This window comes from Phyllostomus discolor, chromosome 5 (genome assembly GCF_004126475.2).
Source record: "Phyllostomus discolor isolate MPI-MPIP mPhyDis1 chromosome 5, mPhyDis1.pri.v3, whole genome shotgun sequence".
NCBI classification, from domain to species: Eukaryota; Metazoa; Chordata; class Mammalia; order Chiroptera; family Phyllostomidae; genus Phyllostomus; species Phyllostomus discolor.
The window spans coordinates 49,130,476-49,146,179 of NC_040907.2; the positions used below are offsets into that span (position 1 = coordinate 49,130,476).

The 15,704-nt window shown below is 34.3% G+C and overlaps 1 protein-coding gene across 1 annotated transcript in view; it reads right to left on the reverse strand.

The window, feature by feature from the left end:
• Window positions 1–15,704, reverse strand: part of DNAI4 (dynein axonemal intermediate chain 4) — a 72,678-nt gene that overhangs the window by 29,947 nt on the left and 27,027 nt on the right. Inside the window, exons 5-7 of the mRNA XM_028514055.2 lie at window positions 5,825–5,981; window positions 4,004–4,143; window positions 295–450 (exon numbers count right to left, since the gene is read on the reverse strand). Of these exons, the coding sequence (XP_028369856.1) occupies window positions 295–450; window positions 4,004–4,143; window positions 5,825–5,981 (453 nt within the window). The remainder of the gene's footprint in view (window positions 1–294; window positions 451–4,003; window positions 4,144–5,824; window positions 5,982–15,704) is intronic.

The following is a 15,704-nucleotide window of genomic DNA, read 5'->3' on the forward strand; positions in this document are numbered from 1 at the left end:
TCTTCACAGCAAAATAAACCATCAACAAAATGAAAAAGGAACCCATCATAGGAGAGAACATATTCACCATGACATCTGATATGGGGATAACTGACTCCCCTTGGAGGGGAGGGAGTGGGAGGGACTGGAAGAGATTAGCCAAAGAATGTATATGAATATATGTGTAGCCTATGGACACAGACAACTAAGTAGGAGCAGGGGGCAATGGGAAACATCTGTAACAGTGGCACCAAGGGGGGAAAAAAAAAAAGAAAATGCCATGCAAAAACATCATTCAAAAAACTGAACACTTACTTTTTTCTGTAGTACTTCCTGGTCCTCTTTGGTCTTGATCTTTAGAAGGTGCGCTTGCTTTAGTACTTAAATCAACTGTAGAGTATCTTACTGGTACAGATGAAAGCTCCAAAGCATTATAAGAATCATACAAATCCCAAGCAGTAGACATTATGCCTAAGAGACAGAAAGGTAAAAATTACTATAAACCAAATTCTAATTTGTAGCTTATAAGTTGTCATAGCAAAATCTGCCCTGGCTGGCGTAGCTCAGTGGATTGAGTGCAGGCTGTGAACCAGAGCATCGCAGGTTCAATTCCCAGTCAGGGCACATGCCTGGGTTGCAGGCCACGGCCCCCAGCAACTGCACATTGATGTTTCTCTCTCTCTCTCTTTCTCCCTCCCTTTCCTCTCTAAAAATAAATAAATAAAATCTAAAAAAAATATTTACTGTCTAGAAAAAAGTACTACTGTTTAACCACAATGGCAGGAAGTAGATAAAAATAAAAAAGAAATAAATTATTAAGACACCTTAAGAGATCCTTAGCCTTCACACTTTTAGCAGCTACAAATACTTTAGTGTCTTAGTGATAGCTCCAAATTACCCTCTCCATCCTCTCTGACACCCACACCTCCTCCCTTACCCCAACCTGGTGCAGCATGACCTCATGAGGCTGTCAGTTGGTATGGACTGCATTGACATGGGTCCAGGCAATCATGTTATAACAAGATTTTAAAGTGTCTTTACTATGGTTAACATATAACAACATATTATATTGTACAGAACTTTTTATTTATAATTATCCAATTCCATTTTATAAAAAAAAATATCCTATATACTTACGTGAAAAGATTGTACATATTGGGAAAATGACAGACTCTGATCTCAAAAAACTGGGAAAGTAGTATGGCTTTTAACTTCTATTTAAAATTTTTTGTTTATCTTATTTATTCAAATGAGCAAATATTACAATGCCTCTAAAAGAAATGCTCTCAACCCTTCATTGCTAATATAAAAATGAAAGGCTTATGTAGCAATTATTCTATCAGTGACCATATAACAATATATTCTCACATGCTAAACTTACTAAACTTCCAATTAATGTATAGTGATTTAATAAAGAATTTTCCCCTGAAAATAAAAACAGGATCTGGCTCTAATATATGCAACTACTTCATTGTTAGAAGCTTTATTTTCATAATGTAAAATGAAGGATCTCTGATGTTTAACAATGTTTTCAATTAATAGGAGTGTTAACTCACATTTTGTAACAACATTTCTATCTTTTGAACTTATTTTAATATTGTCTAGCAAAATCATACACAGAATAAACACTCCATATATTTGCTGAATTGAAAAGGATATAATTTCCATGTTTGTACAGTAGAAGACCATAGAAAGAAGTTGTCTTTGAATATTGAATTACCTAACCTTTTTTTCTTCCTTTAACTGAAAGTTTATTAAATTGTGCATGTAGACATATATTGTTACATAGCCACTAAGAAAATAATTGTTACATAAAAAATATGCATGTTATAAAAAGATATTTAAAATTAGAGTGATTTACAATCGTTTCCTTGAAGATAATAACACTGGTAATTTTACTTTTGGTAATTTTACATTTGTTCATTTGAGTAAATTAATCTAAGAAATAGAAAAATTTCAAACCACCTACCATAATATCATCTACAAGATGGAACAATGATGAATGATTATAAACTTCCAATTTTATACTGTTAGAAACTATTAAAGAGAGCTATGTTAACTAGTATCAGAATAAATATTCCCATCTATACCTGTGTTTTAAGCACTTTTGAGTCTCAGATATATCTAAATAGTTTTTACAACAATAAAAACATTGTTTCTTCTTAGTTTAATTCAGACTGTAAAAGAATAGCAATTGGCTATATCACATTTACAGAAAAATAATTTTACTTTTTAGCTGAGTAAAACGATATGGTCACTGAAAAAAAAAAAAAAAGGAAGGTAAATATGACTTGTATGTCTATCACCCAGAGACAATAACTGCTGACATTCTGGTATTGGTCCTTCCAGATTCACATACAAATGTATTTGTATGTCATCACATATGTACATATTTTAATAAAACAAGATCATATCACACAAAATTTTATTTAAAACTATTTATTGTAGTATAATATATTTAGAAGACAAAGTGGTTTTATGAAACCTACAAAGTTATAAGATTTAACTATATTTTCAAAACTTAGCCAGAAACACCAATACACTTATTATATTATCTATTTATCTATAATGCCACTTTTATCATAAATTACTACATATATATTGTTAGGTGGGAAAATTTTTCCTCACTTTTTATGAACATGTATAGAAGAAACTTCAGCCAAATTAACCTTCTGGCCTATGTCTCTCATTTACTTATTACCAAAGAAAGGGAAATGACTAATTCTATTGAAGAGCATAGAAGGTGTTGGGAACTGCCCTGCCTGGTATCAGAAGCTGTAACCCCCACCAAGGCTAAGGCTGAGGGAATGACCTTGGACAGTAAGCCAGCAAGGAGACAAAAGCTTATCTCCCTGGCAGGAGCACCACTTCTGCTCCTTTTACTTCACCCTGCCTGGCCCCCAATGCTTGGTTGGTTAGCCAATGATGGGTAAGATTCCCCAAGAGGGGAACGATCTAAGACAGGCACGATTACATGGGAGGCCCCCAAGGAAGGACTTTGGGGGCTACAGCAAAAGGGGGTAATGGACCCTCATCCCTCGGCTTTGACATAGCCTGAGTCCTCATCATCTGGGAGAAAATCTATATCATGGTTGCCTTAGTTTCCTTGCTCCACCTAAGCCTGAAACAATGACAGAGGGCGGTGCAGCTCTGTGCTGGAAAGGACAGGTTCCCTGGGTGATCAGGCCTAAGAAAGAATATGTAAAATCCCGTGAAACCTGCTTTATTTAGAATGTTCTCAGTTGAATGATAAGGGTCCAGGGAAGAAGTAAGTTTGTTCCTTAAAGTTTTACAGCTCTTTGACCCTGACTCAAAATAGGCCCTCAGACTTACTTGTTATCTATTGTTTGATCCTTGAAGCAAGTCCACTTAGCTTCAGATTTAAAGCTATATTTTTCAATTAACTCTATCAGTAATATAGATAATATTTTGATTTCCATCTCTGACTTCTAAATCTCTTTCACTTTCATCCAAAATCAGTGAAGGAAGACATCTGTAAAACCTTAACATTTACTTGATCTGTATTCAAATTCCTTAGTGTAAACTGTCTTTTATTATTTTAATAATATTTTTATTGTGAAATATATACCATTCACTGAAGAGTATATAACACATATGTATGTGGTGTTTAAGTGTTAAATGGTATTGCCATAGTTGTAGTTGCTATTTTTTGTAACAGAAGTAATTAGTTTCTATAAAGTTTAATAAACATTTGAAAAGTACAAAGTTATATGATATAGTTTATATAAAAATCACTGATAATTGTGTTATTCAAATCTTCTATATCTATATTTATTACTTGTTAACTTATTGGTCAAATTCTGAAAGTTGTATATCACAGTACCCAGTTACTGTTGTGATTTGGACAAATTATTTCTATTTTTACCTTATATATTTTAACATTGTTTAATATGTTAATCATGTTTAACATATTAAACATGATTAACATACTTGTTAATTGACAGCCTGCAAGAATGCATATTAAAACATGATAGTTTATCGAGCAGAATAAAACACAAATTACCTTTGTCTTCCTTAATAATTCTGTCACATTGGACATCTTTATTCTTTGGTGCTCCGTTAATAGTCTGCATCATTCTTTCAACATATAAATCATTGCCTAATCTATTTCTACAAAGGTTCTCATAATTCTTGTTCCTCTGGCTATAAAAAAGAAAAGATATTCAACTAATTAATAAAAATTAATTATTACCACACATACCATCTCTTTTTATTATATATTTTCTTAAAATTACCTTCCTAGTATGGATTGCACCAAAAGTGAGAGACCATAAAACTCCTTAGGAAGAGACTGCATTAAACTACCAACAAAGGAATTCTTCATGCTGCACCTCTCAGCCCCACTACTACTTTCAGTGCCCACCAACAATATGCTAGCACTATCTCCACACAGATTTTATGAACTTTGACATAAACACTTTAAGCTACAAATTTCCCTCAAAGTATTACTCAATTTTGTATCATCCGATAAGTATTATTTTCATAATTGTTTAGTTCTGAGTATTTCTTAAATTTCTTCAATGACTTGTCTTTTGATTCATGAAGAATTTAGAAAGTGTACTTGTTAACTTCCAAATGTGTGTATGTCAATGTGTCTATCATTTAGTTAAGATTTATGTTACTGATTTTTATCTTCATTCCACTGTGGTTAGAGAATTTATTTTGTATAATATCACTTCTTTGAAATTTTTTAAACTATTTCATGGCTTTGTACATGGGTGATTTTTACAAATGTTCCATGGGTGCCTGAAAAGAGTGTGTGCTCTCTAACTGTGGAATGTAAAGTTCTATGTAAAACCATTAAATCACTTTTTTGGTTCAAATTTTCTATATCTATGCTAATTTTTATTTGGTTGACTTATCAATAAATAAGAGAGGTATGTTTAAATATCTTACATTAATGGAATACTTGCCAAGTTTCCAATTTTTGCTTCATATATTTGGAGGTTATTTTATTAGGAAAATTCAAGTTTAGAATTATTATACCCTCCTATCATTATGAAATGACTTCTTTATCCCTAGTAAACCAAATCATTTGGTCCTAGTAGTTGTTCCTTATGTGTTTATATTTTATAGTGCAGACAATTCTATATTTTATATTTGGGTAAGAATAATGCCCAAAACATTATTTTAGTGGATTTTTAGTACTATACACCATATTCAAATTATATTTGAAGGTAAATAATCTGAATCAGTGCATTAATTAATTTACAGTAACTATATCAATACAGAGTAGACTTCAGAGCAAGGAAAATTATCAGAGATAAAGAGTGACATCACATAGTGATAAAGGGGTCACTTCTTCAAAGACAGCAATCCTTAATGCGTGTGCACCTAATGACAGTGGTTCAAACTACATGCGGCAAAAACTAGTAATCTGTTTATATTCATTAATAAAGAGAAATGGAAAATCTAGTCTAATATAGTAAAGTCAATTATTTTCCCATAGCATAGATTTCTTTTTTCAGTTCTGAATATAAAATTGTTAGTCCTTTCTTTTTAAATTGAAAATAATTTATATATGTATAAAAATCCTTAAGACCTATATTGAGACTAGGAAGCTTCCTTTATTTCTTTTATGATTTAACTTAGTAGTTCTCCCACTTTTAAAAGAATATTGTAAAGCTATGGATTCTTCCTCTAGAAAAAAGTACATGCAAAGTAAACACTATAACTCACAAGGCACATATATAACATACAATTTTGCCAGGCACATACACTAGAGTATTTATCCAGTAATCCCCAAGGACAGAAAAAAAGAACAAGAAGCTCTGTCTTCACATTTAAATTACAGAAGTAATGCAGACAGTTGAACCATACACACATTACTTTTGCAGCTTCTTCAGCTTCTACAGAAATCACGACTGTTGGTAGGTCAAAAAGTCTCAGTGTTTCTGTCTCTGTGAGTATTATTTCTACAATCTTCTCCAGGTCTTCTTTTGTTAAAATTTTTCCAGTTGTTTTCCTCATAACTCGTAAATCTAAAATACACAATAAAAATCATTTACTAATTGCTATTTTAAATTTTCATTTCACAAGTTGCCATGATGGATCATACATTACAGGTGGCTTTACATGGTCAAGGAAACGGCTGTGTTGTGAGAGGTAGCCTATCCAATCCCTCTGAAGCTAAACTGGATCTTACAGCCCATAAACAGTCTCTGCTCCTAATGTAATAATATGCCTATGCTAGTCCCATACTTGTAGTCTTAATAACTCGGGCATCCCATTACATGTATCCCATAGTAGTAAAAGGGAAATGGGATCAGTGACCATAGATACTACTCAAGAATATGGGAAAGTGTGTTTTGTGGAAATAGTATGCAACCCTTCTTTAAGTTTGAGCTAATTTCTAGTTTGTATCAACAACCCTTTGCTTTTTGGCCTTCTTATCAGTTTTCTTTTGATTTAGATTACAGCTCACCTGTAATCATTTTTGCTAGGAACTAAAGACTCTCCACTGGAAGTTCTGGTTAAATATAGGATTAAAATAGGCTCAATATCCACACAAATAACACATTTAGGCTAGTCAGAGGTCCAAGGTCCTTAAAAAATTTCATTCAGGACTGGGGGAGTTTGGACTTAGTTGTGTGGGTAATAAAGAGCCATAACCAGGTATAGAGGTCAGAGTTCAATGTGTTCTGTTAAAAACAGGGTGTGAGACAGCATTCCATGAGTCTTTGGGAGGGGTAAAGTTTGAATAGCTTTAGAAAAACAAAACCTAATGGGGGGAAAATGGGGATAAGTGTAACTGAACAACAACAAAAATTTTAGAAAAGAAAAGAAAAACAAAACTTAAGAGTATACACTTTCCCTGCATTAAACTACCAACAAAGGAATTCTTAAGTTGCCTCTTAAGAAGGTCCAGAGCCTGAGAAAAACACTTTCCTTATAATCTAAAAAAATAAAAGTTATTAATTCCACTAATTCCAGGAAACTAATAGTTTAGTTAATCTTCTACTTAATGGCAGAGTAACTGTCATTCATAGACAAAGCCCTAGCTTGGCAAAGAAATTTTGGCCTGGATCTTTGTATCAACCATTGTCAAATGTTGCTTAAATTTGGAATACATTGAGAAATTGCTGGAAACTACCCCATATACCTATAAAATCTATTTTCATGGGTCAGATCCCCTAAGTCTAAAATGGGCTTACAATTCAATCTTAACTACATATCCCTCTCCCCCTGGAAAAACATCACAAACGTATCAATTTGTCTGGTGTGCTCCTATTTACTGTCAGTGATGGAGAGAACACATCTTCTGTACTCCTGGTAGTTCTTCCAGAAAGATGGAGCTCTAGTATGACAATCTTGGCTCCTCTCCACAAGTGTACTCATGATGTCCCTTAAGAGGGTTGGGATGGGCCTGGAGTAGTCTAGATCCTTTGATGAATGAGTGGGCAGGTTTGTCAAATTTGGGAGTTCAACAGCAGGCCTTTATCTGCCATATCATATTTTGGCTCCTATCTATCATAGCTATCCTTACCATATTTTTCAGTTAACTCAGAACTGTATGGGGAAAAAAGCTGCTGTATTTGGCTACCTTTGGAGACCCTAATAGACAGCAATCTGTGAAGCCTTCATTAGTTCCTACTTAGGCCAGAATTGGTGAGATACAATTATTTAATACAATACAATTGAGCCACAAAGGCATATTATTCTTATCCCTCCTCATGAATTAATTATATGCAAATCAAGATATTTCCTTTATGAGTTTCTTCAAAAAGATATCTATTACTTATTCATTTATTCACTGAGACCATCTGTGTGTACGATACTGTTTGGTCCATACCTTCTACTAAAATAACGAGCTTTTCTAATCATAAGTTTCCTTTTGATTAAACAGTAAAGCAATGGTTCACAAACTTTAGCATACATTAGAATCACCTGGAAGTCATATTAAAGATTGTTGGAACTCACTGCTAGACATTTTTTAAACATTTAACAAACTTTTAATTTTAGAATAGTTTTATATATGCAGAAAATTTGCTTGAACCTAGTTTTTCCTATTGTTAACATTTATTACAACTAATAAACTAATACTGATACTTCATTATTATCAAAAGCTATCTTTTATCCCAGTGTTCTTAGTTTTTAACTAATGTCCTTTTTGTTTTCCAGGATTTTATCCAAGATGCTTTACATTTGGTCATTATATCTCCTTAGGCTTCTCTAGGCTGTGACAGTTCTTAGACTTCTCTTGTTTTTGACAGCCTTGAGCTTTGAGGAGTACTGGTCATGTATTTTATAGAACGTCCTTCAATTTGGGTTTGCCTGGTGCAGAGAGGGGTTATGGATTTCTGGAAAGAATATTACAGAGGTAAAGTGTCATTCTCATCATGTATTATCAAGGATATATGCCATCAGCATGATTTACCACTGATGATGTTACCCTTAAACTGAGGTAGTATTTGTCAAGTCTCTCCGCTGTCAAGTTCTCTTCTCTCCTCTATTTCCAATACGCTTCAGAAGGCAATTGATATGAAAAGACCACACTTCAACAGGATGGAGAGTTAAACTCCACCTTCTTGAGGGAGGAATATCTATATAAATTATTTGAAATTCTTTTGTACAGGAGATTTGTCTATTCTCCACAATCTATTTACCTGTTCAATCATTTATTTATGTAAGTATGGACTCATGGATATTTACTTTATATGTTGGGGTATAATCCAATATTACACTACTTATTTTGTTGTTGAAATTTTCCACCTTTGAACATGGAAGCTGTTTGTGTTGGCTGCTGTGCCTCTTTCACATATCCCCACCGTTTTTGTTTATTATAGCTTTTTCTTGTTTACTTTCTGGTTGTCTTATACATTCCCTGCAGCAGCCCTAGTATCCATCATTTCCCCAGAGACCCCTGGTTCCTTTTATTGGAGAATGGTATTAGAAACAAAAATCTGGGTACTGTGTAGCAATTGCTATGGGGATATCATTGTTTCTAGGCCTTCAGACACTGTTCCTAGCACACAGAGCCAGGGAATATTTGTTTTTATACTAACCGATGTATATATACATGTATCAATCTGGATCTATAGTAAGCTACATATGAGTTCACACTAGTGTCTCTGATTCCCACCCAGTACCACAAGTATAGTTCGACACTTCTCCCCTTGTGTGTCGGTTATGTCCCACTCCAACAACAGTGTGAAAGCTGCTTCTCACCACCTGCCTTCCATTTATGTGTTCAAGCCTAGTGTACAGGCACAATGGTTCAGAATTGCTTACATACCCCTATGAAAAATGACTTTACCAACTAGAGAATACTGTTTTATATGAGTTCCACATTTTAAATCTTATACTCTCTATACTCTCTACGTAATTTCTACACCATTTAGGTCTGTGCCTTCTCTCCTCAACAACCTCCACTCTTTCAGTGAGGTGATGTCGTACATTCATAAAAGAAGAGACTATGTTCTGATGTCATAGTCTGTAATCCATTCAAGTGTCCTTTAGTCTCTTAATTGTACTTTTTTAAAAAATGTATTTTATTGATTGTGCTATTACAGTTCTCCCATTTTTTTTCTCCCCTTTATTCCCCTCTGCCCTGTACCCACTCTACCAGCATTCCCTCACCGTAGTACGTGACCATGAGTCATACATATAGTTCTTTGGCTTCTCCATTTCCCATACTATTCTTAAACCCCTGTCTACTTTGTACCTACCATTTATGCTTCTTACCCCCTGTACCTTTTCCCCCATTCTCTTCCCTCCACCTCCCTGATGGCTCCATTTCTGTAATTCTGTTCCTGTTCTGGTTGTTTGCTTAGTTTCTTTTTGTTTTAGGTTCAGTTGTTTATAGTTGTGAGTTTGTTGTCATTTTACTGTTTGTATTTTTAATCACCTTCTTTTTCTTAGATAAATCCCTTTAACATTTCATATAATAAGGGCTTGGTGATGATGAACTCCTTTAACTTGACCTTATCTGGGAAGCACTTTATCTGCCCTTCCATTCTAAATCATAGCTTTGCTGGATAGAGTAATCTTGGATGTAGGTCCTTGCCTTTCATGACTTTGACTACTTTTTCCTAGCCCCTTCTTGCCTGCAAGGTTTCTTTTGAGAAATCAGTGGATAGCCTTATGAGTACTCCTTTGTAGGTAACTCTCTCTTTTTCTCTTGCTGCTCTTAAGATTCTCTCCTTATCTTTAATCTTGGGTAATGTAATTATGATGTACTTTGGATTGTGCCTCCTTGGGTCCAATTTCTTTGGGACTCTCTGAGCTTCCCTGACTTCCTGGAAGTCTATTTCCTTTGCCAGAGTGGGAAAGTTCTCCTTCATTATTTTTTCAAGTAAGTTTTCAATTTCTTGCTCTTCCTCTTCTCCTTCTGGCACCCCTATGATTTGGATGTTGGAATGTTTAAAGTTGTCCCAGAGGTTCCTAAGCTTCTCCTCATTTTTCTGAATTCTTGTTTCTTCATTCCGTTCTGGTTGAATGTTTATTTCTTCCTTCTGGTCTGAATCATTGATTTGAGTCCCAGTTTCCTTCCATCACCGTTGGTTCCCTGTACATTTTCCTTTATTTCACTTTGCATACCCTTCACTTATTCCTCTATTTTCCAACCATATTCAACCATTTCTGTGAGCATCCTTATCACCCATGTTTTGAACTCTGCATCTGATAGTTTGGCATCTCTTCATTGATTAGTTCTATTTTTGGTGCTTTGCTGTTTTTTCATTTGGGCCTTTTTGTTGTTGTTGTTGTCTCAGCACGCATGTTACATAGTAAGGGGCAGAGCCTTAGGTATTAGCCAGGGCAGAGCAACCCATGCTGCTGTGTTGAGGCACTGTGTGCGGGGGAGGGGTCCAAGAAGGAACAATGCCACTTGCTTGGCTCTCTCAGCTGGCTTTCAGCCACTTCCCCAGCTACCCACAAGTAAATTGGGCCCTTTTGGTGCTGATTCCCAGGTGGGTGGGTTTATGTACATTTTAGGACTCCATGGGTCTCCCCAACGAACTCTCCTGTGAGGTTGGGAATTTCTCCTGCAGCTGCAACCCTCACAGGTTTTATCAGTCACAAGTATTGAGGCTCTATTTCACCGCACTGGAACCCTGGGTTGCGTGGTCTGCCTTGCTCCCTAATTGTTCCTCCTGCTTTATCTGCACACAAAGGTGGGATCACCTGGTCCTCCAACTGCCACCTTCCTGTGTGTCCTCTCCACCCTGGCTGCCTGTCTCCACCCCTCCCACCAGTCTGGATGAGTTTCTTCTTTAACTCCTCGGTTGTCAGACTTCCATACAGTTCAATTTTCTGGCAGTTCTGGTTATTTTTTGTTTTTAAATTTGTTGTTGTCCTACTTTTGGTTGTGCCAGCAGGCAAACGATATCTACCTAATTCCTTCATCTTGGTCAGAAGTCTTGTTGTTGTTCTTTTTATTTAACGTAGATTAAATTTCACTTTTTGTGCTGGTAAGTTTCTAGGATTTACAAATGCATAGTTTCATATATCTACCACTACAGTTTGATACAGAATAGTTTCACCTTCCTAAAACATTCATTTTCACCTGTCCAATCCTCTCCAAGCCCCTAGCAACCACTGATCTACAATATTTTGTTTCCTCACTTTTACATTTTCCAGAATATTATAAACATACTAGCTTTTTCAGACTGGCTTATTTGACTTAACAGTAAGTATTCAAGGTTCATCTATGCTGTTGTGCAGATTTATAGCTCATTTATTTTAATTGCTGGATAATATTCCATTGTATAGATGTACCCTTGTTCATTTATCCATTCACCTATTGAAGGACATCTTCAGTTGATTCTAATTTTTTGTGATTGTGATTAAGTGGCTAGACACAGTTGAATACAGGTTTTTATGTGAATATGTTTTCAAATCCACACAAAATACTTAGGAGTGGAGCTGCTGGATTATACGGTAAAACCATGTTTAGTTATGTAAGAAAATGTCAAATTGTCTTTCAAATTTGTTGTGCCATTTGTATTCCCATCGGTAATGACCAAGAGTTCCTATTGCTTCATATCCTTGCTAGCAATTGGTATTGCCAGGTTTTTTTATTTTATTTTAGCCATTTTAATGAGTGTGTAACGATATCTTATTGTTTAATTTGCATTTCCCTAACTACAAGTAAAGCTGAGTATCTTTACAAATGCTTATTTTCCATATGTTTATATTTTTGGTAAAGTCTTTGTTCTACTCTTTTGCTCTTTTTTATTGTTTTTTTTTATTGTTGAGTTTTAAGAGTTTTTTGTATATTCTGGCTACAAGTTCTTTGTCATATATGTAATTTTCTAAGATTTTTCCCAGTGAGTGGCTTGCCTTTTCATTCACTCAAAATTGTCTAAGATTTTATTTTTTGCATTTAAGTTTCATGAGAATTATTGGCCTACAATTTTCTTATAATATCTTTATCTGGTTTTGGTATTAAGCTAATGCTACCTCATAAAATTAGTTGGTAAATGTTTCCTCTTTATCTATTTTCTGGACTAGACTATATTAGCTCTTTTCAACCAGTGTGTTACGGCACACTTGTGAACTGAGAGTATTTTTAAAACATGTACTACCTGACTATTTAATCAGGAATACTGATCTTTTTCCATTAAATTGTCAAATAAAAAAATGGCAATAGCCAACATGACAATAACTATCTGATAGGAATGAATAAAAATTATACCTATATTTTTTGTGAGATTGGCAAAAAATGTATTTTCTGGTGTGCCACAAAATTTTATTAATTAGCTTATGTGTACCATGAAGTAAAAAGGTTGGAAATTGCTGAACTATATAAAAGCATTTCTTCTCTAACCCTGACCACTGTGGCTCAGTTGGTTGGGTGTCATTCCTTGAAGCAAAAAGGCACTGGTTTGATTCCAGTCAGGGCACGTGCCTGGGTTGCTGGTTAAATCCCCAGTAGGAGGTCCTATAAGAGGCAACTAATCAATGTTTCTCTCTCTCATCAATATTTCTCTCCCCCTCTTTCTTCCAAACTTCCCCCTCTCTAAAAGTTAATAAACAAATTCTTTTTTAAAAATAAAAGTATTTCTGCCTTTAATGTTTGGTAGAGTTGACCAGGGAAATCATCTGAACCTGATATTTTGGGGGAAAAGGCATTTTTAACTACTATTCAATTTGTTAAATAGAAATAAAGCTATTAAGATTATACATTTCTAATCGAGTTTTGATAGTTTGTGTCTTTAAAAAAATTGGTCCAATTACCTAAGTTCAAAATTTGTGGGTATAGAATTCTTTGTAGTGTTTTCTTATTTTCCCTCTTGTTCCAAGGGATCCCTAGTCATGACACCTTTTTTTATTTTTTTTCTCATATTGGCAATTTGTATGTTTTCTTTGTTAGTCTAGGTAAAAGTTTATCAATTTTATTGATATTTTCAATGAACCAGGTTTTGGTTCACTGATGTTTCTCTACTGTTTTCTGTTTCTATTGTCACTGATTCCTATTCTAAAACTATTTCTTCTGCTTGCTTCAGACTTAATGCACTTTTCTTTCTCTCATTTTCTAAGATAAAAGCCTGTTATTAATTTTATATGTTCTAATAAATGTATTTAGTACTATAAATTTCCCTCTAAGCACTGATTTTCCTTAATCCCTCAAACTTTGATAAATTGTATTTTCATTTTTGTTTAGTTCAAAAATGTTTTTTTAATTTCACATGAGATATATTTTACTCATGGGTTATTTAGAATTGTGTTAATTTTAAAATGTTTGGAAATTTTCCAACTGTCTGTTGCCTATTTCTGATTTCTGCTGTGGCCTGAGCATATACTTTGTATTCTATTCTTTTAGATTTGTTGAGGGTGTCCTTAGGGTCCAGAATGTGTACTGTCTTTGTGAATCTTCTATGTGAGCTTGAGAAGAATATATATACTGATGTTGTTGAATGGAATATTCTATGAATGTCAACTAGATTAAATTGGTTGATAGTGCTATCCAGGTTATCCTTATTGATTTTCTACCTGCTTGATCTATCAGTTACTGACAGGATGTTGAAGTGTCTAGTCACAATAAATTTGTCTTTCTCTTTTCAGTTGTATTAACTTTTCCCATATTCTCATGCTTTGTAAGTAGGTATATAAGTGTTTCAGATTATATCTTTTTGTGAAATTCACTCCTTTATTATTATGTAACTTCTCGCATGTTTGTGTTTGTTTTCTGCTTATTTCCTTTGTTCTTTGTTTCTCTCTTTTTCTGACTTCTCATGTTTCAACATTTTCAATAAGTTCATCTCCTTTCTTGGCATAACATAGATATTTCTTTTTTTTTTAAGATTTTTTTTTTTAATTTTTAGAGAGGGAAGGGAGGGAGAAAGAGGAAGAGAGAGAGAAACATCAATGTGCGGTTGCTGGGGGCCATGGCCTGCAACCCAGGCATGTGCCCTGACTGGGAATTGAACCTGCGATGCTTTGGTTCACAGCCTGCGCTCAATCCACTGAGCTACGCCAGCCAGAGAACATATATATTTCTTAAACAAATTAGTGGTTCATTTTGTTATTTACAATACACATGTAAAAATAACCTCCTCTACTTTCAAATAACACTATAACTCTTCACATGTAGCACAGGCACATCATAACGGAGCATTCCCATTTCTTTCTTCCATCCGTTGTGCCACACTCTCATCCACTTAATGTACCCACATGTTACACACATCTAATGAACTGTTTCTATTACATCTTTGAACAACTTGCTTTCTGGTAGAGTAGATTAAGAATGAGATCAAGGACAAAAAAGGTTTTATTTAACCTTCATTTACTTCTTCTCTAATGCACATCATTTCTTTAGGTAGGTCCAAACTTCTGACCTTTTTAATTTTCCTCCTGCCTGAAGTTCTTTCAACAATTCTTTTAGTGCAGTGAATTTTTTCAGAATGTCTAACAAAGTCTTCATGTCTCCTTCACCTTTGAAGTATAACTTTGCTGACATAGTATTCTAGTTTGCCAGTTTTTTCTTGCAACATTTTAAAGATTTCATTCTACTATTTAAGTTCATTCTGTCCTTGTTTCTCTGTAAGGTACTTTTCCCCCCTCAGGCTTTCTTCAAGATTTTCTCTTTGTCCTTGGTTATCTGCAGTTTGAGTATATTCCTACTTTGTTTGAATTGGATATTTATCTTGCTTGGTGTTTTCTGAACTTCTTGATTCTGTGGTTTGATGCCTGTCATTAAATCTGCAATATTCTCAACCATTATTACTACAAATACTTCTACTGTATTCTCTTCTAATAATCAAATTATGCATATTACATCTTTTGATATTGTCCCACAGTTTTTGGATGTCTGTTGTGGGTTGTTTTTTATTTTCCATTCTTTTCTTTGTATTTCAGTTTGGGAAGTTTCTATTAACTTGTCTTCAAATTTATTGATTCTTTCCTTAGCCCTGTCAAGTCTATTGATAACCTATCAAAGATTTTCTTCATTTCTGTTACTGTGCTTTTTATTTTGGCATTTTCTTTTAATTCTTTTGTATTTTCGTTTCTGTTGACATCACACAGTATGCACACTGTATACTTTTTCCTTTAGTTATTAACATATTAATCATAATTATTTTAAATTCTGATAATTTCAAAATTTGTGTCATAGCTGAGTCTAGTTTTGATGCTTCCTTGATCTCTTCAAAATATATTATTCCATGTCTTTCTCATACTTCAAGACATTTTGTTAAAAGTCAGAGTAGTTGGTTCAGGTAACAGCTACTGAGATAAAGAGGACTTTAACATAGCAATCTATG